Below are 24,071 nucleotides of genomic sequence, written 5' to 3'. Positions count from 1 at the left end.
CCTCATATTGAATTTTCTTATAATCGTTCGTTGCATTCTACTACTAAGATGTGCCCTTTTGAAATTGTGTATGGTTTCCTACCTCATGCACCTATTGATCTGTTGCCTCTTCCATCTTCGAAGAAGATTGATTTTGATGTGAAACAACATGCTGAATTGATCTTAAAAATGCATGAGTTAACTAAGGAAAACATTGAGCTTATGAATGCTAAATATAAACTTGATGGAGATAAGGGTATAAAACATGTTGTGTTTGCACCTGAAGATATTTTTTGGTTACATATGCATAAGGATAGATTTCCTGATTTGCACAAATCAAAGATAATGCCACGTGCTGATGGTCCTTTTAAGGTGTTAGAGAAAATAAATGATAATGCATATAAACTTGAGCTGCCTGCAGATTTTGGGGTTAGTCCCACTTTTAACATTGCAGATTTGAAGCCTTATTTGGGTGAGGAAGATGAGCTTCCATCGAGGACGGCTTCACTTTAGAAGGGAGGATGATGAGGACATCAATACCATTGTTACACCCACAGCCCCTACTGCTATACATACTAGACCAATTACTAGACCTCGCGCACGCCAATTAAATTACCAGGTACTTTCTTTTCTTGGTAATGATTCTAATGTTCATGAGAATATGATGTTACCTAAATTGGATACACTTGTTTTGCTTACAAATGAAGAGCCTAGCTTGGACAAGAAGGATGAACATTGGAGCAAGTTCAAGCATGGAAATGATGGCATGCGCAAGGGGAACAAGAACAGAGTTTCAAGTGGTGATTTCAGGACTTTGAAGCCACCATAATGAGTGCATGAAGGCTTGGACAAAATATACAAGATGCTACTTCATAAATTTCGTCCAGAGGCTAATATAGGTGCTCCGTCACCTTATTTTTGGGCCAGGCCCATGCAATTTCGAAAATAGTGAAGTATAGGATATTTTTATAGTCCTTATGTGTGGGGAAACAAGAGTTAGGGTTGGTTTCGGACCCCTCCTCCAAGGGCCACGAAATTCCCCCCTCTTCCTCCATATGCACTGTCGGCGTTCTAGGAACGAGGGTCCCCAGACATGCCTGCCTGCGGCCCACGACGTGGCTCTGCGAGCGGGCCCATACGGCCCATCTTCACCAACAAGCACTCAAGACCCTCGCTTGTCCCCAAGCCTCGCGAGTCCGACGACACAAGGCCTCCTCAGGGGCGGCCTCACCAGGCTAGCTCGCGAGGGGCAGAGAGACCAAGGCCGGGCAAACCTCGTGAGGTTCCAATGACGTGAGCCATGACGACCAAGGACAAGCGGACACCAGGTGGGCGCCAACGCGCACACAGTGTCCTTGTTTCATCTTTGGTGCTAAGGAGGCAAGCACAGACGCAGAGTACCGAGGCGTCAAGCAAAGGTTTCCATATCAGTGCAACAAGACCAAGACCAGAAGGACGGCAAGACGGAGGTCACCATGGAGCCCAAGACCGCGTCACCACCAGAGCCTTTGGCAGGCGAAGATTGCTTTTGTCAGGATAAGTTGTACTAGCTGTCCCCTTTCGAATTGGCCGTCATTGGCTCCCTTCCCGATCAATATTTGGGGAGAGGACCAGGGCCTCTATAAATAGGACTAGCCACCACCATAGCTAGGAGAGACCAGAACAACCACAAGTTCATCGAGCACAAGAACAACTCTCCTCAAGAGGTTGTTCTTCCTCTTGTACTGTTCATCCTCAGCCCAAGAGGCAATCCACCACACCACACTAGAGTAGGGTATTACACCACAACGGTGGCCCGAACCAGTATAAATCTCGTGTCCTTTGTGTTGTGAGTTCATAGAATTAGCCCTTGAGATCTTACCGAAGCTAGTACGTGGATCGGTAGGGTGAGATCTTCGAACCTTGAGGGTTTTGCCGAAACCCGTGATCTGACATTTGGCGCGCCAGGTAGGGGGTGCGCCGGAGTTTTCCTTCCGTCGATCTTCGCTCCGCCGCCACCTCGATTCGCCCTCATGACAGGCGTCTCGCTCCCAGCTCCGACGACCGGTGCCAACGGCGGGGCCAGGGGGCTCCTAGCCTTGGCCCCCGCCCTACGGCAGGTGTAGTGGCCGCCCAAGTTCAAGTCGGAGATGCCACCGCGCTGCGACGGCGCGACGGACCCGACGGCTTTCCTGCTGGGGTTTGAGGAGGCCGGGGGCGACGACAAGGTCATGGCCAACTAGCTTCCCATTGCTCTCACTGGCGCCCTGCGCGTCTGGCTTCTCAACCTCCCCGGATCCACGGTGGCATCTTGGGAGGAGTTGTGCGGCCTCTTCGCCGCACGCTACGCGGCACCGGCGCGCCACGCGGTTGCGGCCCTCCTCGGCGGCTCGCAAGCACCACCCTCGGATCGTCACGTCAAGTCGTTCTTTCACCAGGTCGGCGCCGCTTCCAAGGGCCCAGGGGCTCCGTCTGGCTGGGCCGCGCCCAAGGCCGACCTCACCTTCGACTCAGGGGATCATCCCGCCCCACCATCGGCCCGGGTGCGCTCCCAATGCTTTGCACGCCCACCATCTGCCATGTGTCCATCACCAAGACGCTCATCGACGGCGGCGCCGGCCTCAACATGCTCTCCGTCGAGGCCTTCGGCCTTCTTCACGTCTCGCTCGAGCGGCTCCGCCCTAGCAAGCCATTCTCAGGGGTTGGTGGAGGCTCCGCTCGCTCCCTGGGGCAGATCCACCTCCACGTGACCTTCGGCACGCGCCACAACTACCGCACCGAGCTCATCGACTTCGACATCACTGACATTGGCCTCCCATACAATGCCATCCTCAGGTACCCAGCTCTAGCCCAGTTCATGGTAGCAACCCATACGGCTTACAACCTCATGAAGATGCTGGGGAGTGAGGGTGTCCTCACCATCAAGGGGGACGCTAAGGAAGCCTTGATGATGCTCAAACTCGCCCTCAAGACCGCCGCAATAGCGCAGCCCTCCGACTCGGATACCTCCAAGGCCAAGGGAGCCGCACCAACCAAGAAGAAGCAGGTTTTCACTCAAGACAAGGCAGAAACCAAGTGAGTGCCAGTCGAGGAGGACAGGTCCTCAGGGGCAACCTTTACCATAGGCGCCAACCTCGAGCCTGGTCAGGAGGAGGCGTTGGTGAAGCTCTTGCGTGCAAACAAGGAAGTGTTCGCTTGGGAGCCCGATCAGCTGGTGGGGGTCCCAAGAGAGGTGATAGAGCACCACCTAAAGGTGTGCCCCAATGTACGCCCCGTGAAGCAGAAGGCAAGGCGGTAGTCCATGAAGAAGCAAGCTTTTATCGTCCAAGAAACCCGCAAGCTGGAGGTTGCAGGTGTCATTCGCGAGGATCGATACCCCGAGTGGCTGGCAAACCCCGTCGTCGTCCCCAAGAAAGGCGGGAAGGAGCGGATGTGCGTCTACTTCACCAACCTCAACAAGGCCTGCCCCAAAGATCTGTTCTCGCTTCCATGCATCGACCAGATCGTCGACTCCACTGCCGAGTGCGACTTGCTGTGCTTCCTGGATGCGTTCTCAGGATATCACGAGATCAAGATGGTGGTAGAAGATGTGGAGAAGACGGCCTTCCTGACCCCGTGTGGGGTGTACTGCTACACTTGCACGCCCTTCAGACTATGCGATGCAGGCGCAACCTTCCAGCGGCTGATGCACACCGCCTTGGGTCGGCAGCTCGGGAGGAACGCTAAAGCCTACGGCGACGACATCGTGGTGAAGTCTCGGGAGGCGAGGACCTTGATCCAAGACCTGGAGGAGACCTTTGAAAGCCTCTGCCAGGTGGACTTGCGACTCAACCCGGAGAAGTGCGTGTTTGGCATCCCCTCCGGCAAGCTGCTGGTCTTCCTTGTGTCGCACAGGGGGGTCAAGGCCAACCCAGAGAAGGTCAAGGACATTGAAGACATGAGTCCACCACAAACCCTCAAGGAAATGCAGAAGCTTGCTGGACGGGTGACTGCGTTGGGACGCTTTATTTCCAAGCTGGGAGAGCGAGCCCTACCCTTCTTCAAGCTAATGAAGAAGAAGGGCCCATTCGAGTGGACCCCGGAGGCCGACCAAGCATTTCAAGACCTCAAGAGATACCTGACTAGCCCTCCAGTGATGGTGGCACTGCGACCTTTTGAGCCCCTGGTGCTCTATCTTGCTGCCTCTCCCTACTCCGCCAGGGCGGCTGTAGTGGCGGTTCGGGAAGAACACCAAGCCAAGGGCGCATCGCGCCGAGCTACACCCCCAGCAGAGACGACGCAAGACCAGAAGGGCGCCACAAGGGCCGCTGCAGCAACAGCAGAAGAGTAAGCTCAGCAGGACGACGCCCCGAACCCGCAAAGGCCTCGACAAGCGATCAAGCATTGGGGGCTCCACCACCTCAGGAGGCACCCCAACTCCCGGAAGACGCAAGCCTCATCAGCACACCTACCCTCGTCGAGCACCCGGTATACTTCGTCAGCACGGTGTTGCGGGACGCAAAGGCACGATATCCCATGCCTCAGAAGCTCCTGCTCACGCTCCTGGTGGCCTCACGAAAGCTGTGGCACTACTTTCAAGGCCACCCCATCAAAGTCTTCTTGTCCTACCCACTGGAGAGGGTGCTTAGGAGCCCCAACTGTGCTGGAAGGGTCGCTGAGTGGAACATCAAGTTGCAAGCATTCCAGTTGGAGTTCAGCACTACCAGGGTTATCAAGGGAGCCACACTCGCTGATTTCGTGGCAGAATGGACAGACGCCCCGGCGCTTGAAGTAGGCGAAGACCGGTCCCTCTCGCCGGGAAGCGAGGCGCACGATGGCTGGGTCATGTATTTCGATGGTGCCTTCACACGCTAAGGTGCGGGGGCTGGAGCAGTGCTCATCTCGCCCACTCAGGACAAGCTCTACTATGCCGTGCAGCTATGCTTCCAGCAGGGCGAGAAGGTCTCCAATAACATTGCAGAATATGAAGGCCTCATAGCCGGCCTGAAGGCTGTAGCGGCACAGGGGGTAAAGCGTCTCACCATTAGGGGCGACTCGCAGCTCCTCGTCAACTTCTCCAACAAGGTATACGAGCCAAAGGACGAACACATGGAGGCATACCTTGCAGAAGTACGCAAGATGGAGAAGCAGTTCCTAGGCCTGGAGTTGCAGCACGTGCCCCGGGGAACCAACAAGGAAGCCGACGACATCGCCAGAAGGGCATCCAAGTGACAGCCCCAAGAGCCCGGCGTCTTCGAGGAGCGGCTCTTCAAGCCATCGGCAACACCACCGCTTTCAAGAACAGCTCGGCCTCGGGAGGTACTCCCGCAGCCGCCTGCCACAGGAGCCCCAGCCTGTGGCCCGACCTCGGGTGCGCGCCTACTCTTAGCGCTCGAGCCCCAGGAGGGATGCTGGACCAACGAACTCAAGGAATACCAGATGCAAGGGATGTTGCCGAAGAAGGAGGAGGACGCAGAGCGTGTGGCCCGGCAGACCACAACATACTGCATCCGGGACGGTGAGTTATACATGAAGCGGCCAAATGACGTTTCACTGCATTGTATCTCCAGGGAACAGGGGAAAGAGCTGATAGCCGACATACACGGTGGGGACTACGGGCACCATTCATCGTCGCAAACCCTCGTCGACAAGGCATTCCGCAACGGATTCTACTGGTCTACGACGCTCAGTGACGCAGCTGAGCTGGTGAAGTCCTGCAAGGCCTGCCAATTCCACGCCAAGAAGATCCATCAGCCAGCTCAGAGCCTCCAGACCATTCCACTCTTGTGGCCATTCACAGTGTGGGGGCTAGATATCCTAGGCCCGTTCCCTCGGGCGCCTGGGGGCTATCGATACCTCTATGTCGCCATCGACAAGTTCACTAAGTGGGCGGAGGTTGAAGTCGTCCGAACCATCCCAGCTGGCTCTGCGGTCAAGTTCATCAAGGGCCTCGTGAGCCGTTTTGGGGTCCCCAACCGCATCATCACCGATAATGGCTCGCAGTTAACTAGTAATCTCTTCAAGTCATATTGTGCTAACCTTGAAACGCAGATCTGCTATGCTTGGTAGCGCACCCCAGGAGCAATGGCCAAGCCAAACGCGCCAACGTAGAGGTCTTGAGAGGCCTCAAGGCCAGGACCTTCAGGAAGAAGCTCGAGGCCTGCGGCAGGGGCTGGCACGATGAGCTCCAGTCGGTGCTATGGTCCATCCGCACCACCGCCACCAAGCCGACGGGCGAGACTCCGTTCTTCCTCATCTACGAAGCAGAAGTAGTCCTCCCTCACGAGGTCAGACATCGCTCTGCATGGGTCCTAGCATTTGATGAAACGCAGCAGGATGCTAGGCGGGGGATGGAACTCATGCTGGGGGAGGAACGTCGCCGCGAAGCAGCACTACCGGTAGCAAGATACCAGCAGGCGCTGCGGCGGTACCACTATCGCAGCGTCCGCTCCAGGATGCTCGAGGTGGGTGACCTCTTCCTAAGGCGGATCCTCTCCAGGGAAGGGTTGCATAAGCTCTCACCCATGTGGGAGGGCCTGTTCAAGGTCGTCCATGTCTCCAGGCCTGGCACCGCATGCCTGGAGACACAGGACGGGGTACCGATCCAGAACACCGGGAACATTCAGCACCTCCGGAAGTTCTACCCCTGAAGAAAGGCCCAGCGCTTGTTAAGAAGGCCTAGCGCCTGTGAAGAAAGCCCAGCGCCTGTGAAGAAGGCCCAGCACCTGTGAAGATCGCCGCCCGTGACACTCTCACGTAATAACGAGTGGGGTTGTACACGCCCAGGAGACTCAGGAGTGCCGCCCTCGGGCCTCGGGGGCTCCCTCCCACATCTTAGTGGTGGCACTTAGCTCCGCGTTGGTGAGAAGACGTCGAAGGCTAGACTAGGTGCCGGACGCGGCTTTTCATTTGCTTTCCGAAGTTGGCCCGCCTCTCTTTAATTGAAATTTGCTTTCTGGTGTCTCTTGCTGGTCTCGCCCTTTCGCTTTCTGCCTCTGTTTCTGCCTTAATTTCTTTAGTCGTCTTGTACTCTCTCGCGCGTTCCTCGCGAGGGGGCTGAACAGGTAGCTTCGTGAGCTTCACATTCGTGAGCTTCCTTCTTTTGTTTTTCACGTGGTGCCCTCGTTCGAGCCCACAAGCTGGCACACCTCTCTCTCTCAATCCGTGCCCCTCAGGTACCATGATATGAAGCGCTGGGTCAAGGCCAGCGGCACCTGCGACCAAGCCTTAGGAGAACGATAAACCTCTTGACGAATTTTTTGCAGTTCCTAAGCGCCTATCAGGTCAAGGAAGCCTCGACAGGCACCAAAAAGCAAGCAAGCGCCTCGTGAGGAGGAGGCTACTTTGAGCAAGTCAAGCTAAGTTATCCTTACACAAAACGACGATGTTGCGACACAGCACAAGAGCAACAAACATAGCATATTGATTGAGATCATAGTTCGATACACGACCCTCCGGGGCCCATTCTGGTTTCTTTTTGATGCAGAAAGGAAAGGAAGAACAAAATAAAAGTGATGTCTGCCCCTACAGTGGTCCACGGGGGCAGGCTCCTGGCGCCGTCCTGACCTCAGCCGGACCCCTCCTCACGCTTCACGGAGGCGCGACGACGAGACGACCCACTGCCGCCTTCAAAGCGGGCGCAGTGGCGGGGCGGCTGGTCATAACCGCCGCTGCTGGAGCTGTCGCTGAAGGAAGAGGCGCCGTAGCTAGATGAGACATAGTCGGCCCCAAGGGCAGGTTCGCCCTCGTCCTCATCACAACCATCACCAAGGCCGAGCACCTCCTCGCCGTCGTGGAACTCGGGGCAGCACCCGGTGCGGTGATCATCTTCCCCAAACACCCTCACGTAGAGGGTCGCGTCACCGTCATACTTGAAATGGAGTGTGCACCGCCTGCCCAGGCTGCACGCGCGGGCAAACGTCTCCCAGCCATGGGCCAAGGCTATGTTTCCCGCGATGGAGACCTCGACCACGACCCAGGAAGCCCTGCTGCAGCCGCCGTTCGCCTGCAGCCAGAACCCGCCTGGACCAGAGGCTAGCAGCTCGTCGACGAAGAAACACGGGAGCTGAAGCCAGTTGCCGGTTGGGTTCTCCAACTAGATGACGAACTCGGGCAGCACCTCCGCCAAATGGAAGCGCAGGCGGGGAGGCCACGCGACCACGGCACGTCTCCCTTCATCGACATGACCGCCACGACCAGAGCGACCCCTGCTAGGCAAAGCGGCACCGCCATGGCTGCGCGAGGCCGCGGCGAGGCTCGCGGTGTGCTTGTGGGGATGGCCGCGTCAACGCTTGGGCGCCGGAGAGTCGGGCCCCTCGCGAGGGGCCTTCCCTTTCTCCGCGGCGGAGAACCTCTTCGACAGCGCCATTGGTGTTGCAACTGGCGATGGAGCAAAGAGCAAGAAGCAAGCGGAATGGGGAGAGATGGGCGACAGGGGCTCCGCCCCCTCCCATTTATAGCCAAGGGAAGGCCAACCGCCAGCCTCCATGATCTAAGGTAATAATGATGATTTTTCCTTGCATGTAGCAGAGACTCGTCAAATCGGGCAGTTGCCGAGGCAACATGGGGAAGCGGAGACGCCCATGTCCAATCAACCGCCACGCGTCGACCAAGGCTGCAGGCTATTGGGGCCCGCGGTGCTCCGCACTTGCCCTTCGGCTTCGCCTCAAAGCCAAGTCCGAGCGCGCCTTGGGCCCGGGGGCTACTGTCAGCGTTCTGGGAACGGGGGTCCCCAAACTTGCCTGCCTGCGGCCCACGATGTGGCTCCGCGAGCGGGCCCGTATGACCCATCTTCACCAACAAGCACTCAAGACCCTCGCGAGGCGGACGACACAAGGCCTCCTCAGGGGCAGCCTCACCAGGCCAGCTCGCAAGGGGTGGAGAGACCAAGTCCGGGCAAACCTCGCGAGGTTCCAATGGCGTGATCCATGACGACCAAGGCCAGGCAGGCGCCAGCGCGCACAGTATCCTCGTTTCCTCTTTGGTGCTAAGGAGGCAAGCGCAGACGCAGAGTACCGAGGCATCAAGCAAAGGTTTCAATATCGGTGCAACGAGACCATGACCAGAAGGACGGCAAGATGGAGGTCACCATGGAGCCCAAGATGGCGTCACCACCAGAGCCTTGGGTAGGCGAAGACTGCTTTTGTCAGGATAAGCTGTACTACCTGTCCCCTTTCGAATTGGCCGTTGTTGGCTCCCTCCCCGCTCAATATTTGGGGATAGGACCAGGGTCTCTATAAATAGGACTAGCCACCACCATAGCTAGGGGGAGACCGGAACAACCACAATTCACCAAGCACAAGAACACCTCTCCTTAGGAGGCTGTTCTTCCCCTTGTATTGTTCATCCTCAGCCGAGGCAATCCACCACACCACATTGGAGTAGGGTATTACACCACAACGGTGGCCTGAAGCAGTATAAATCTCGTGTCCTTTGTGTTGCGAGTTCATAGAGTTAGCCCTTGAGATCTTAGCGAAGCTAGGACATGGATCGGTAGGGGGAGATCTTCGCGCGCACCCCAGTGTTCGAACCTTGAGGGTTTTGCCGGAACCCGTGATCCGACATTACGGAGGATATACTTTCTACACATTTCTTTTGGCCAAAGATGAGACGGGATGTTGACCATTTTGTTGCTCACTGCACGACATGTCAAAGAGCTAAGTCACGACTCAATCCTCATGGTTTATATATGCCTTTTCCTGTACCTAGTGTTCCTTGGGAGGATATCTCTATGGATTTTGTTTTAGGATTACCTCAAACAAAGAAGGGGAGGGATAGCATATTTGTTGCCATGGATAGATTCTCAAAAATGGGACACTTTATACCATGTCATAAATGTGATGATGCTGTTAATGTTGTTGATTTGTTCTTCCATGAAATTATTCGCTTGCATGGTGTGTCGAATACTATTGTTTCATATCAAGATACTAAATTTCCTAGCCACTTTTGGAGATGTTTATGGGCTAAGTTGGGGACTAAACTGCTTTTTAGTACTACTTGTCACCCCAAGCTGATGGACAAACTGAAGTAGTCAATAGAACATTGTTCACTATGCTTAGGGTTGTTTTGAAGAATAATAAGAAAATGTGGGAAGAATGCTTGCCTCATATTTAATCTTCTGATAATCGTTCGTTGCATTCTACTACTAAGATGTGCCCTTTTGAAATTGTCTATGGTTTCCTACCTCGTGCACATATTGATTTGTTGCCTCTTCCATCTTCAAAGAAGATTAATTTTGATGCGAAACAACATGCTCAATTGATCTTAAAAATGCATGAGTTAACTAACGAAAACATTGAGCGTATGAATGCTAAATATAAACTTGCTGGAGATAAGGGTAGAAAACATGTTGTGTTTGCACCTGAAGATCTTGTTTGGTTACATATGCGTAAGGATAGATTTCCTGATTTGCGCAAATCAAAGCTAATGCCACGTGCTGATGGCCCTTTTCGGGTGTTAGAGAAAATAAATGATAATGCATATAAACTTGAGCTGCCTGTAGATTTTGGGGTTAGTCCCACTTTTAATATTGTATATTTGAAGCCTTATTTGGGTGAGGAAGATGAGCTTCCGTCGAGGACGACTTCACTTCTAGAAGGGGAGGATGATGAGGACATCAATACCATTGTTACACCCACAGCCCCTGCTGCTATACATACTGGACCAATTACTAGAGCTCGCGCATGCCAATTAAATTACCAGGTACTTTCGTTTCTTGGTAATGATTCTAATGTTCATGAGAATATGATGTTACCTAAATTGGATACATTTGTTTTCCTTACAAATGAGGGGCCTAGCTTGGACGAGAAGGATGAACATTGGAGCAAGTTCAAGCATGGAAATGATGGCATGCGCAAGGGGAACAAGAACGGAGTTTCAAGTGGTGATTTCAGGACTTTGAAGCCACCATAATGAGTGCATGAAGGCTTGGACGAAATATACGAGATGCTACTTCATAAATTTTGTCCAGAGGCTAATATAGGTGCTCCGTCACCTTATTTTTGGGCCAGGCCCATGCAATTTCAAAATAGTGAAGTATAGGATATTTTTAGAGTCTGTATGCGTGGGAAAACAAGAGTTAGGGTTGGTTTCGGTCCCCTCCTCCAAGGGCCACGAAATTCCCCCATCTTCCTCCATATATACATCCCTTAGGGCATCATTGAGACTTTGGGTTTTGTTTAGATTAAAAGGTCGCCACAACTGGAATTTCGTGTACTTCATTTGTGTTCAACGACAAGAGCAAGGCGTCACAAAACCCCACTTGATGAATAAAGTTTTCCTCTTTTATTCACAATATCCGGATTGCAATTTCAGTTTCTTGCTTGTCCTTCGTATGCTTGCAGGAAATAGACCCTCATGGTCAGGTTGATCATGCTCTGGCATGGTCAATAACCTCTCGGAGTTGGTTTAGCGATTCATAAGGCGCGACGTCCTCCCACGTTCGTAGTCGGATCATCAAAGTCTACAACACCATAAACGATAGCCACCATCTCATCAAAAGACGGGACACCTTTGCCTCTATCAATTGCTTCGGTTTGTGAGGGGTGTGTGTACAAACTTTTGTCAAACATGCCAAAAAATTTACCACATCATCTTGGTGGCATGACATTACATCAAGCAAGGTTTCATGTGTTTCTGATCCTTTTTTAATTTTTTGGAATTTCAATGCCATGGCACTCCATGCTTAATTGTATCATAGCCGTTAGACCAATATGTTTGAAAATTCCTTCCAATTTACTGCACATGGAATTAAATCGCACACAAGTACACAAAATATGACTTTTCAAACGGTTATGGTTAGCTGTTGCATGTACATGTAGTTCAAATTTGAATTACGGTCATTAAATGGCTAGAAAATCACTTAAATGTCTTAAAAGGTCAAATCACCCCTGAAATTTTCCAAAATTTGACATGACATTTGTATTAGTACTACAAATTTTCTCGTACATTTTAAACACCATCCGTTGCCACTTTACTCCCAATTCGTCTTTCACAGCTAATAAAAAATATCCACAACATCACACACAATTTTTTTTTTGTAGGAACCGTTTGCGATGAAAATTTCTGGTTCTATTTAAGGCTTCCTCCTTAAGTTTCGCTGGCTCGTCTGCTCCAGTGCCGACAACTCCCAAATCCATGAATACAGATCCCCATTCCCTTACGCCCTTCTTGCAAAGATGATGCCTGGGAAACACTTCATGAATGCCCGTACGATGGCCGCGTCCTCCCCGAGCTCTGCCGCCTGCGTCGAGAGCACTGCCGCGTACGTCAAGAGTGCCACCGCATCCGCATTGAGCGCGGCCGCATCCACCGAGAGGGCGTTCGCGGCAGCTGACATGGCAGCTACAGTAGCCGAGACGGCTGCAGCAGCTGCTGCGACGGTGGCTGCAAACGCTTAGAGTGCTCGAGCTGCCGTCTGTGCCACCGATGTCACTCTGGCCCGGGTCGAGGCCCATGCCAAGATCAAGGACGCACACGCCAGATATTCCATGCCACCTTGGAATCTAGCATGCAATCCACATACGAAAAGGCGGCGGTGGCCATGGAGCACCTGCTTCCTCATGAGATCGCCAAGCGGGAGCTTGAGATGCAGGAGGCGGCGGAGATCAAGGAGCGCCGGGAGGAGGAGTTGCGCGTGGTCGAGGTTAAGGTAGAGAAGTGTATGTCCATCAAGGAAGGTGGAGTACCAACGCGAGCTCTGGCGCAACCACTACTACGAGTACTACAACCTTAAGGACGAGGACAAGGACACGGTCGACTTCAGCAGGGGGGGAAATGGAGTCCACCAACGATTGCTTTTCGCCAGGACAAGTCATCGACGTCTCATCTCACACCGGCGATGCATAGGCCGGTGCGGTGTCGGATTTGTTAAAATTATGCGTACTTAGGCTTTGTTTTTAATGTTGGTCTTTTGTTAGAGCAATGTTTAGGTCAACCGGCTCTGTTTAATTACCAAAATTGCTCAATTCAGTAAGTGTGGTATGTGTGATGTACTCTCTATTGTGTGCCCAAATTAGCAAGCGATGTTAAATTATGCAATGACGTACCCGGAGAAATTTCCACCAAACTCATCACATGCACGTAAAGCAAAAGAATCATTTGCGATGCACACAATCATTCAAAGTGAATGGTGTCTGGCGGCACCGCGTGCAAAGTTTCCCTCCACATTTCCAAACTTTTGGCCTACCGCCAAAATATCTACCCCCGCCCCTCTCCCCCCTTCCCCACCCCCTTTTCTCCCCGACCAGAAGTCACATTTCCTCTGTTTCCTCCTTCCTTCCTTCCTTCCTTCCTTCCTAAGCTATAGTCGCTTCCTCGCTCTCGCCATCTCGCATCCTACCGCAAGGGTCGCCATGGTCTTTCAATGACATCTCCAGCGGTTCCTCCTCCTCTGATGACTCCTTTACCACCCAGGCATGCCTCTCTTCTCTCTCTCTCGAGCTATGACTTGGAATGAAGGATTTTAACTCGACGGTCAATTTGAGTCATTTCTTCCTCTTGTAGCTCCCTAGGACCATTAGTTGCAACGAATAGAGCGGGGTGGCTGAAGATCTGTCTGCTCGTGGTCACCATCAATCTCCATGCGTGAAGCTAGTTTCGTTTGAATCTGTGGACAGTGGGAGGAAGTTTCTTGTATGTGTAGAGAAGGTTAGACCCTCTTTCATTGTTACAAATCATTTATCAGATGTGATTCAGACACTGTCACGGTCCTAACCCACTCATACCACACCTTCAACCAAACACATCCTAAGACCGTGTCACGGTTTGTACCTAGTATGTAAAAATGTTGCCATCTCATCAGCGGTGCCATTAGAAAATTATTTGGCACCGCTTCAGCAGTTTGTGTAGCCAACTTTGGTCCACACATCCAAGTAGCCAAGCAGTAAAATACTAAATCTTTATGGCACGAAGGAACTGGCATCAGAGCAACTAGGTGGTCCGGAGTCCGGGTCCCTGATTTTTTTCCGCTGCATCGGCTCGGCAGTGCACGGCACTGGTGCGAGATGTAGCAACAGTTGTCTTTACACCGATTTTGGCATACATAATGGACAGCCTTAGAGATATTAGTTCTATGATACTAAATTTGTGCATGTACACACCTGTTATTAACAATTTGCTGTCATCCAAACACTGTCGCTATATTGTTGCAGTTATATTTACCTTCCTCATAAATTGTTCAATTTTTTATTTATAGTACATGACTAAGAACTTGTAGCGTTGTTGTAGTTAATTATAGCTTCTGATGTTTCAGTAGCAATTAATTCATTTGCACATTGATCTTTTTGAGATGATATGTCATAATTAACCTGTTTCTTCAGTTTTTCAAAATAAGTATTGGTGATTTTCTATGTTTCTATAAACCCATTTCCCCTATAATTGTTACTGATCTAGTTTTAAATATTATATGATGAATGGAAGTGTTCTTACTTGGAGTGGGTTGATCAAGAGTGGCCACCGTCTTTGAAGATGTGCCTAGCAAAGCTCTGGAGCATGTATGAGGAAGAGAATAGAGGTAGGCTTAGAGAAAGTGTTCACTACAAGAAATATGTCAACTAGTGACCTTCTGTCAGTGACCCTGGAAGAATTGGTCATAGATCTATGACCATTTGAGACCAATTGGTCAAAAGCTGTTCGGGGGGCTCCAAACCCTAAACCATTGCGACCATTTTGGTCAGAAAGGTCGTAATTTCCTTACATGAAATGGTCATAAAGCAGACAACACTAGTCCGCTGCCTTATTTCTAGCTGATCATGACCAATATAGATGGTCATAACCTTGTAAATTGTGGTGGATTGGTATGACTTGGCGCCACCTCATCAGTTTTGCCTATGTGCCATGTCCATGTGTCCATTTTTGCCCTAGGTTGTGAAGCAACCTATATTTCTGTCATTCCCAAAAAAATCTCATAAATTCTTTGGGTCATATCTTCATCAAATATGTAAAAATCCTTCCTTGCCTAGTTCAAAACTAATTCAACAATATTCATTTTCCTATTCTGTTCACAACAACACTTTATGAAGGAAGTGCTATTTATATATTCTTGATTGGCCTCGGAATTTTTGGGCACTCTTTCCTATCCAAATCATTACCGCATGACAAAATTCAGCTCCATTTGCCTAGCAAATCTTCCTCGGCAAATTTCCAAAGTTTTTGTCCACCTAGAAGCATTGTGAAGGATGTACCTTTTTATATATCGAAATGACATGAAATTTATATAGTTCCTTCCTATGCCCAAATTATCACCCTCCTCCAAATTGCAGCTCAGTCAAATCATCTATGTGAGCCCAGGTTCAATTTATATTATATGGCCAGATTGGCACGTTGCAAAGCAAGTGTTATCTAGACCCCTCCTATTACCCTAAAACTTATTGGGCACTCTTCCATACCCAAATCATTGCCACATGATAATATTCAGCTCAATTTTCCTAGTAAATCTTTCTCAGGAAATTTCCAAAGTTTCTACCTCGAGAGAAGCTTTGTGAAGTACGTACTAGCTAGGCTTACCCAAATGATCTGAAAATTTACCAACACATGACCATACCTATGTAACTTACCTACACCAATTTTGAGCTCATTTCATTCATCCAATCTCTCTCACTAGTTTTCCCAAGTTTCTGTCCATAGAAGAGCATTGTGAAGGAAGTACTACTTTGGCATGTCCAAATAGTATCAATTTTCTACAATGCTTTCCTATGCCCAAATAACCATCCTCCACCAAATTTCAGCTCAATCCATTCATTATTTTGAGCCCAGCTTCAACATTCATATTTTTGTCCAGCGTGGTACTTTGCAAAGCAAGTACCACCTAGGATCCTCCTTTTGAGCTAAAAATTTGTGAAGACATTCTTCTCAGTAGATGATCATCCTCGGCCAAAACTCACGCCCATTGGCCATGTGCATTTCCCGTACCGCTAATCAAACACTTGGCTGTTAATTCATCTTTGAGCATAGGTCGGTCTCCTCGTGAGATTCTTCTGTTCTAATTTTCTTCCTAGCACCTACCTGGGGAGTGCCCAACACACTAGACATGCCTAGGCCTCCCAGAACGCATGACAATGCCAAGGTCACGCGGTGACCACTTGGCGGGCATGCAAGTTTACGCGCTTTGGAGTTGGGGCCCTGGGCCACATCCAAACCTCGACGTATTGCCACCAAACCATGTATTTATGATTAAATAGATATTTATGTAACTAGAAATGATTTTGTGAAAAAATAAAGACCAAACAATAAGGTAGATGCAGTTCAAAATTGACCCGCTTCCTGCTGAATCGGCAGAAATTTGTCTTTTTCACAAGTGGTGGATCAAAAAATTTGACACCAAACCATTTTGTCAATTATGCATTAAATATGTCCTAATATTTTATAAAAATTATTTGATCCAATTTTGCAATAAATATATGGTTGGTCCTTCACAAAAAGAACTCAATTCAGGCACTCGGAAAATGGAAAATGAATTTTCCGTGCAAAGAAAATAAAAAGTTCCTTAGGCAGCATTGTTTGCCATTCCAATATGCACCCTTGTGCATAATATGAGATCATTTGAACAAACTATGCCATGAATGTGGCCATAAGATTGATCATCTAGCTTGAAAGCCATGAATCTTCACGCATGATAGCTCATTTCTGAGAACACTTTTTAAAAATAATTGCCGTATTACAAGTTTATTATTTTTCCTGGAAACTTGGTGACATATAATGACACAATGCGAAGGTTTCCCAAATTTTTGATTTTATTTGAATTTTTTATGCCCGTTTCAAAATGCGGTCAAAACAGCGGGTTTGACCGTTCCTAGCTAGTGGTTGAATCTTGGAAAACTTTTGATGTTTCTCTGATTAAATAGATACTTATGTATCTAGAAATGATTTTTTGAAAAAATAAAGAGCAAACTATGAGGCAGTTGCAGTTCAAATTTGACCCGCTTCCTACTGAATCGGCAGGAATTTGTCTTTTTCACCAGAGGTGGATCAAGGCTTTTGACACCCAACCATTTGGTCAATTGTGAATCAAATATGGCCTAGTATTTTATAAAATTGATTTGGTCCAATTTTGCAACAAATATATGGTAGGTCCTTCACAAAAAGAACTCAATTCGGGCACTCGGAAAATGGAAAACGAATTTTCCATGCAAAGAAAATAAAAAGTCCCTTAGGCAACATTGTTTGCCATTCCAATATGCACCCTTGTGCATAATATGAGATCATTTGAACAAACTATGCCATGAATGTGGTCATAAGATTGATCATTTGGCTTGAAAGCCATGAATCTTCACGCATGATAGCTCATTTCTGAGAACACTTTTTTAAAATAATTGTAATATTACAAGTTTATTATTTTTCCTGGAAACTTTGTCACATATAATGGCACAATGTGATGGTTTCCCAAATTTTTGATATTTTTTGAATTTTTTATGCCCGTTTCAAAATGCGGTCAAAACGGCGGGTTTGACCGTTCCTAGCTAGTGGTTGAATCTTGAAAAAAATTTGATGTTTCTCTGATTAAATAGATACTTATGTGTCTAGAAATGATTTTTTGAAAAAATAAGGAGCAAACTATGAGGCAGTTGCAGTTCAAATTTGACCCGCTTCCTGCTGAATCGGCGGAAATTTGTCTTTTTCACGAGAGGTGGATAAAAACTTTTTACACCCAACCATTTGGTCAATTGTGCATTAAATATGTCTTAGTATTTTAGAAAATTGATTTGGTACAATTTTGCAACAAATATATTATAGGTCCTTCACAAAAAAACCTCCTTTTGGGCACTCGAAAAATGGAAAATGGTTTTTTCGTTCAAAGAAAATGAAAACTTCCTTAGGCAACATTGTTTGCCATTCCAATATGCACCCTTGTGCACAATATGAGATCATTTGAACAAACTATGCCATGAATGTGGCCATAAGATTGATCATTTAGGTTGAAAGCCATGAATCTTCACACATAATATTTCATTTCTGAGAACACTTTTTTAAAACATTGCCGTATTACAAGTTTATTATTTTTCCTGGTAACTTGGTCACATATAATGACACAATGCGAAGGTTTTCCAATTTTTTGGTGTTTTTTGAATTTTTTATGCCCGTTTCATAATGCGGTCAAAACAACGGGAATGAGAGTTCCTAGCTAGTGGTTGAATCTTGGAATTTTTTGGTGTTTCTCTGATTAAATAGATACTTTTGTACCTAGAAATGATTTTTGGAAAAAATAAAGAGCAAACTACGAGGCAGCATTAAATATGACCTAGTATTTTAGAAAATTTATTTGGTCCAATTTTGCAGCAAATATATGATAGGTCCTTCACAAAAACCCGATTATTGGCACTCAAAAAATTGAAAAATGATATTTTGTGCAAAGAAAGTGAAAACCCCTCAAATCAACATTGTTTGTTGTCCCAAGATACACACATTTGCACAATATTGGTACATTTTCAAGCTATGAAAGGACAATATGTCGAATGTTCACCCTAAATAGGAGGGTAAAAAATACAGGAGAAGTAAAAGGAAAAGACAAAATTACATAAGCTCAATTGTGATTGGTGGAATCAGTGTGGCATGGATTGATGACATGGCAAAGATCCGTCCATCGATCCATGCATACAGCCCACCGCACACCATCTCCATCGCCCGGCCTCCCCTTTCACTCGTGCCCGAACCCCACCCGACCCCTCGTGCTCGCCTCTCTCCCTCTTGCGCGAACCCTAGCGCTCCCCTCCTCCCTCCCGCCGCCATCTCCATCGCCCGACCTCTCGCTGCCACCTCCGTCCAGCGGAGCTTGCCGCCGTCCATGGCTTCCCCCACGCCCTCCTTCTCTCTCCTCTCCCCTTCCCTCCCCTACACCCACAGCCGCCACCCTCTCCCTCGCTTAGATCTCGATCCACAGCCGCCCCCAAGCCCACCCCCACCCAACCCATTGTCATCGTAGATCTCAACCCAACCCAACCCAACAAAGAATATTGAATCTTGGTCTCCAGGTTCGACGCTCGGCTGCTGCTGGAGCGGCTGCGGAACAAGAGGCTGATGTTCGTGGGGGACTCGCTGAACCGGAACCAGTGGGAGTCGATGGTGTCCCTGGTGTCGTCGGCGATCCCCGCGCGGGAGCAGAGGTCGCTGGCCAAGTTCATGGGGCCCAATGGGTCACTGAATGTGTTCAGGGCGGCGGAGTACAACGCGACGGTGGAGTTCTACTGGGCGCCGTTCCTGGTGAGCTCCAACTCGGATGACCCGCAGGTGCACAGCATGGCGGACGGGTGATCGTGTGGCGGTCCATCGCCAAGCACGCCCGGCACTGGCGCGCCGTCGACTTGCTCGTCTTCAACACCTACATCTGGTGGCTCAACAACTTCGAGATGGAAGTGTTGTGAGTCCCTCCTCTGACCGTCCTCCATTGCTGCTTGCTCCAGTGATGGATCAGTGAGTGATGAAGATGATGGGATTGCAGGAAGAATCCGAGGGCGATGCCGGACAAGTACACGCTGGTGGACCGGCCGGTGGTGTACAAGGAGGTGCTCAAGACGTGGGCCAAGTGGGTGGACCGGCACGTCGACCCCGGCCGGACCAAGGTCTTCTTCATGGGCATGTCGCCCAACCATGGCGTGTAAGTCACTCACTCACTCACCAGCTCTTGATCAGTACTACTAGTAGTGTACCAACTTGTTCATTGCAAATGGATTGGATCACGTTCCCCATTCCCGTGCGATTTCTTGTCAATCACGGGCAGGGCTGGGATCCCAAAACAAACAGGCTTCTCGGGCAGTGCTAATCCCCTTCTAGGAGTGCTAGACTATTGTATTGCCAATTGTCGACTGTTGCATACCAGAACACCTTAGATCGACTGTTCTTATTTCTTGAGATCGGTTGCTAGATTAATTTGCCCTTTCTTGCATCCCAACAATTCTAAATACCTAAGACAAAGCTATGTACGTTGCTTACAATTTCCCTATACAATCCTGATGGGATTAGGAATATGATCGTGTCTCCTGTAGAATTGGATTTCTCTGGCTGTTCTGTAAACTGAATTTGGTTCAGTTAAAAAACTGCACTACCTGACAGTTTTGGGCAGTGAGCTTCTAACTGAAAAACGAGTTCGTGATGCTCATAATTTCAAGTTGTCCTCTACATATGAGTTGTAAATCATGTTCTAATGTTTTCGTAGAGTACTTATTTGCTCCGTTTGGATGTACGGTTTGAGAGCAGCCGTCTATTTGGTTTGCTGTCTAGATAGGAAATCTTCTTCTTTTGTTTCTGTTATTTACATAATTTCTTCAACAACTCCTCGTCTTTGATGCCCTAGGATATTCACTTTGCAACTCCATTTATTGATTCTTGAACGCGAAATGCAGTTTGCAGGGAGCTTAATAAAGCTTGGACAGTGGTGAGGGCTCCGATGGTGGTGATGTTGTTGGGATGGTTGTGGCCTCGTGTGCGGCAGCAACGGCCTCCCTCCTATAACCTCTATTGATGGCCATGGCATGATGAGCTCTCTGTTTCCTGGATCCAAACCCCCTCCTTCATTCAATCTCTGATTCCAACGTTTCCCCCTTTGCTCAATTGTTTGATCTGGGCCTGTAGGCGACCTCCACGGACGAGGAAAGGAGAGGAGGACAAGCAAACCCTGACGCCAAGTACTCCTCAGGGTCCCAACACAAGGACAAGCAGCGACAACAACATCTTCTTCCATTCAGCCCAAGGACAAGCAGCAGCAGCGACCACAGTAGATGCAGCCATGCAGGGGAGGACGATGATGCTCATCAGCAGTATCAGCTCAAGGCGGCGGTGCTGATTAGATTTGATCCTCAAGGTAGCCCTTCCCTTTCCTTTCTCTCTTCGATTCGATCCGATCTGGCAGCCATGGATGAACACTGACCGCAGTATATGTTGCTCTATTCTTCATGTTCTGTTGTGCTGCAGGATACCCATGGACCTTGCTGCATGTGGTGGGTTTTGGAGAACCAACTTGAGATGCAGGAGGTGGGTTCTTGAGCTGTGCTCTGCTCGAGCAGGAGGGGTTTGCTCCTTTTCTCCTAGGGCGACCGAGAGGTCTTTCCCTGAGCTGAAGCACGTCCATGCCGACCCACCACGACAGGTAGCATCTCCATCTCCCTCTCATCTTCCTCTGCTCTCTACTGCTGCTAAGTTGAGAAATAGTTGATGCAAATCCTGGTTGTGTCAAGGAATTCAAGAAGGATTTGTATGAACAAGTCCAGTTTATTTATTTATCTAGTTAGTACCAAACAGAGAGAGAGAAGATGAGCTCCAGAATGGTCAATTTTGCTGCAACCACATGGATTTGTATCTATGCAACCATCTCCATGTTGTTTGTATTATTTGGATTGCAAGAAATTCAATTTTGGGTGACCTGCACTTAGTTTAACTTCACTGAATAATCAACCATTTGACATAAATATGTTGTGTACATTCTGAACCCCCCATTGATATGTATATGCAGCAGGGCAATACATAGTATAAGTTAAATTCTTGCTTGCTCTGTTTGTTAACCCTTTCTTATTTATTTGTTTGTTTGGTTTGGATGCAACAGGTGTTGTCCTTCCATGGACGAGGAGGACAACGACCTGAACCTTGAAGGCGATGTTGTCAACCCCGCACAAGGTCGCTCGCGCCCAATAAGCATTTTTTCAAGTTACCGCTGCTCTGTTTTTGCAATCCGCTCGTTGTTCAGTAAACTAGCTACTAGCGTTTGTGAACACAGTCTCCTTGTTCACCAAATGAAGAATTCTCCCAAGAATTTGACCATTTTCAATTGTATAAAATGAATGGCTGCTACTGTTTCTAGTTTTAGGTTGGGATGAGATGTGTGTTTGCATGCTTGTGCTTATGTGGTCGATGATCACATATGTATTAGTGTTGCTAGTGTTGGTCATGAAGTTTCTGTTATGTATGTTGAATTTGCAACCAATGACATAATTAGTATTAGAATGCTGCATGTTTATTAGGATGTGGCTGAAACCATTGGGAACTTCCTGGACATGTTTTGTTGCTATCAATATTTGTCCCATGTTTTGTTTCCTTGCATACTTGTTACCACAATCTTTACTACTGATATTGTCATATCTACTAGTTGTGGTTCCCTCAAATTGACTAGTTTTGTAGAATATCTCTGTTCACATGTACACTACAACACCTTTGTACTAGTGTTGTCGTTGTTGTTTGGCAAACACCAGGGGCAAATCATATTTGTCATGCAGTTTTTGTAACTTGGCATTTCTATATGGCTTGTTTATATTATTATACATTGTGGTGTTCCATACATTTGTTGCTGGTTGAACATGATCCTTGGTTCGATATAAAAGTAGAACTGTTCATTGCTAGTTTAATGCTCCAGCATTGATGACACTCCCTTCAAGCTTGCTGACCTACACCTTGCTCGGTTGTTCTCACAGTCCTAATGAGGCCATGATGATTACCTTGCTGGAGCGCATCAACCCCGACCATGGCACCACATTCACACTCTTGAGGTAGCCGTGCTGCAACTACATCAACGCTATCTTCTCGGACTAGATAAGTCTGCGGTCTATCCCATTATCTTCTTTTGTTACTTGGTCGATGAGCCATGATGATATTGTGTTGATTCCCTATGTGATGCAGAAGCTATGGTGTTTTGTTTTGAGTCTGTTGTAAATTAAAATTGATAATGATTTGTGTAAAATTAATGTAGAACATATATCTTGTTATCTTAATTCGTTCGTGCCGTGCTCAATGAACCATCTAAGATTAAATCATTTTCTGCGTTCAACATCTAGAACCATTCTGGGAGTTTTGGTATTCATGCAACAACTGTCCGTTCTTGTCTTTTGTGTTGTTTCTATGACCTGGTCCTTGTGGTTATTACTCTTACATGTTACATGTAGAGATGCTTCATGATTTAGTCCCTAGCTGCTTTCTATATTTTGTTTTTATTTTGTTTCTAACTCTTTTGGTTTATTGTTAGATGCCTTCATTCAGCCTGTATGAACATATCCAAAAATGGTGTTTCCTCTCATTGAAGGAGCTCTGGCTTGAAAGTGAAGAAGTCTGGAGTATATTTGTAGTAGTAGTTATATGTTCTGATAGTATCACATGTAATGGTGAAATGAATTATGTAAAGATTGTGCTATTAGCCAAAATTCTCATGTGGCTTGATAATTTTCATTTCTTTGCTGTTCTGACTGAAATAATTGTGTGGAAACTAAAACATGGGCTGTCTTTAATTAGAACGTGACAAGTGGGACCTAATAGTATTTGGCATTTAAAAGGGCCATTTCCCAAATAATATTCACAGGAAAAAAACCAACAATTAAGGAAATGTACTGTAAAAAGGCCAAGGCCCAATTGAGAAATAGATGTGACCCAAAAAAGAAATGGTCTCAAAAAGGATCACGACCCTGGAAATAAAAAGGCCGAAATGTTGGGCCTAGCCCATGTGACTGACTAAAATTAATAGGAAAAATAAATAAAAAACTAAATTATTGGGCTAGGCCCATGTAGAACAGCTAATTGGACCGGGCTGAATCTTATCAACGACCTTTTCAATTGGTCGCAATTTTGCCACGTCTGGGTAGACAGCCAGTGACCAAAACAAAAAGTCATGGGTTCAACGACCTTCTGTTTTGGTCGTAAACGTCCACGACCTTCTCTGTAAGAAGGTCGTTAATTTCAGTTTACGACCGTCAGCTTTTGACTTTCTGTTTTTGGTCACAAATAGGTCGCAAATGAAAAACATTGACCTTTCAGTGACCAATAGTCAAGGTCACAAGTTGACATATTTCTTGTGGTGGTTGTCAATGCTGAAGAATATTTGAAGATGCGGGCTAAAAGAGGAAGGTGGAGAATGAGCTCAGATTTTTAAATCGGACTTTGCTAAGATGGTGTTGGTGAAGGAGGAGGCACTTTTCCCAGTTGGACAGTGCAAAACAGGTTCTTACTGAACTGAAAGCAGAGGTGGATAAAACGTGCCTGGATGATCTCGATTAGGGAAATGTATATATTGTTCTAATATTGTTCTTATGAAGTTGAACTAGTTATATGCGGTACTATGCTGTACTGCGTTGCACCGGGATATAAAATAAATATCTGTAAATTAAAATTTAACCAAAAAATATATAGCATATGCATGTATTTCAACAAATAAAAAATAAATTAAAGAT

At 47.8% G+C, this 24,071-nt stretch overlaps 1 protein-coding gene across 1 annotated transcript; it reads left to right on the top strand.

Moving 5' to 3' along the window:
* The first annotated feature begins 2,584 nt into the window (after nucleotides 1-2,584).
* Nucleotides 2,585-3,037, top strand: LOC147990719 (uncharacterized). Its single transcript, XM_087538365.1, has one exon. The coding sequence runs from the start codon at nucleotides 2,585-2,587 to the stop codon at nucleotides 3,035-3,037; it is 453 nt and encodes a 150-aa protein (XP_087394491.1).
* The last annotated feature ends 21,034 nt before the right edge of the window (nucleotides 3,038-24,071 follow it).

The sequence above is a fragment of the Triticum urartu genome, chromosome 1A, assembly GCF_056163025.1.
Source record: "Triticum urartu cultivar PI428250 chromosome 1A, HENAU_Tu73, whole genome shotgun sequence".
NCBI lineage: Eukaryota > Viridiplantae > Streptophyta > Magnoliopsida > Poales > Poaceae > Triticum > Triticum urartu.
This window is presented reverse-complemented; position numbering and strand designations above follow the sequence as displayed.

Excerpts from the sequence above, each read along its gene's own strand:
- LOC147990719 (XM_087538365.1), top strand. The coding sequence starts at position 2,585 with ATGCTCTCCGTCGAGGCCTTCGGCCTTCTTCACGTCTCGCTCGAGCGG.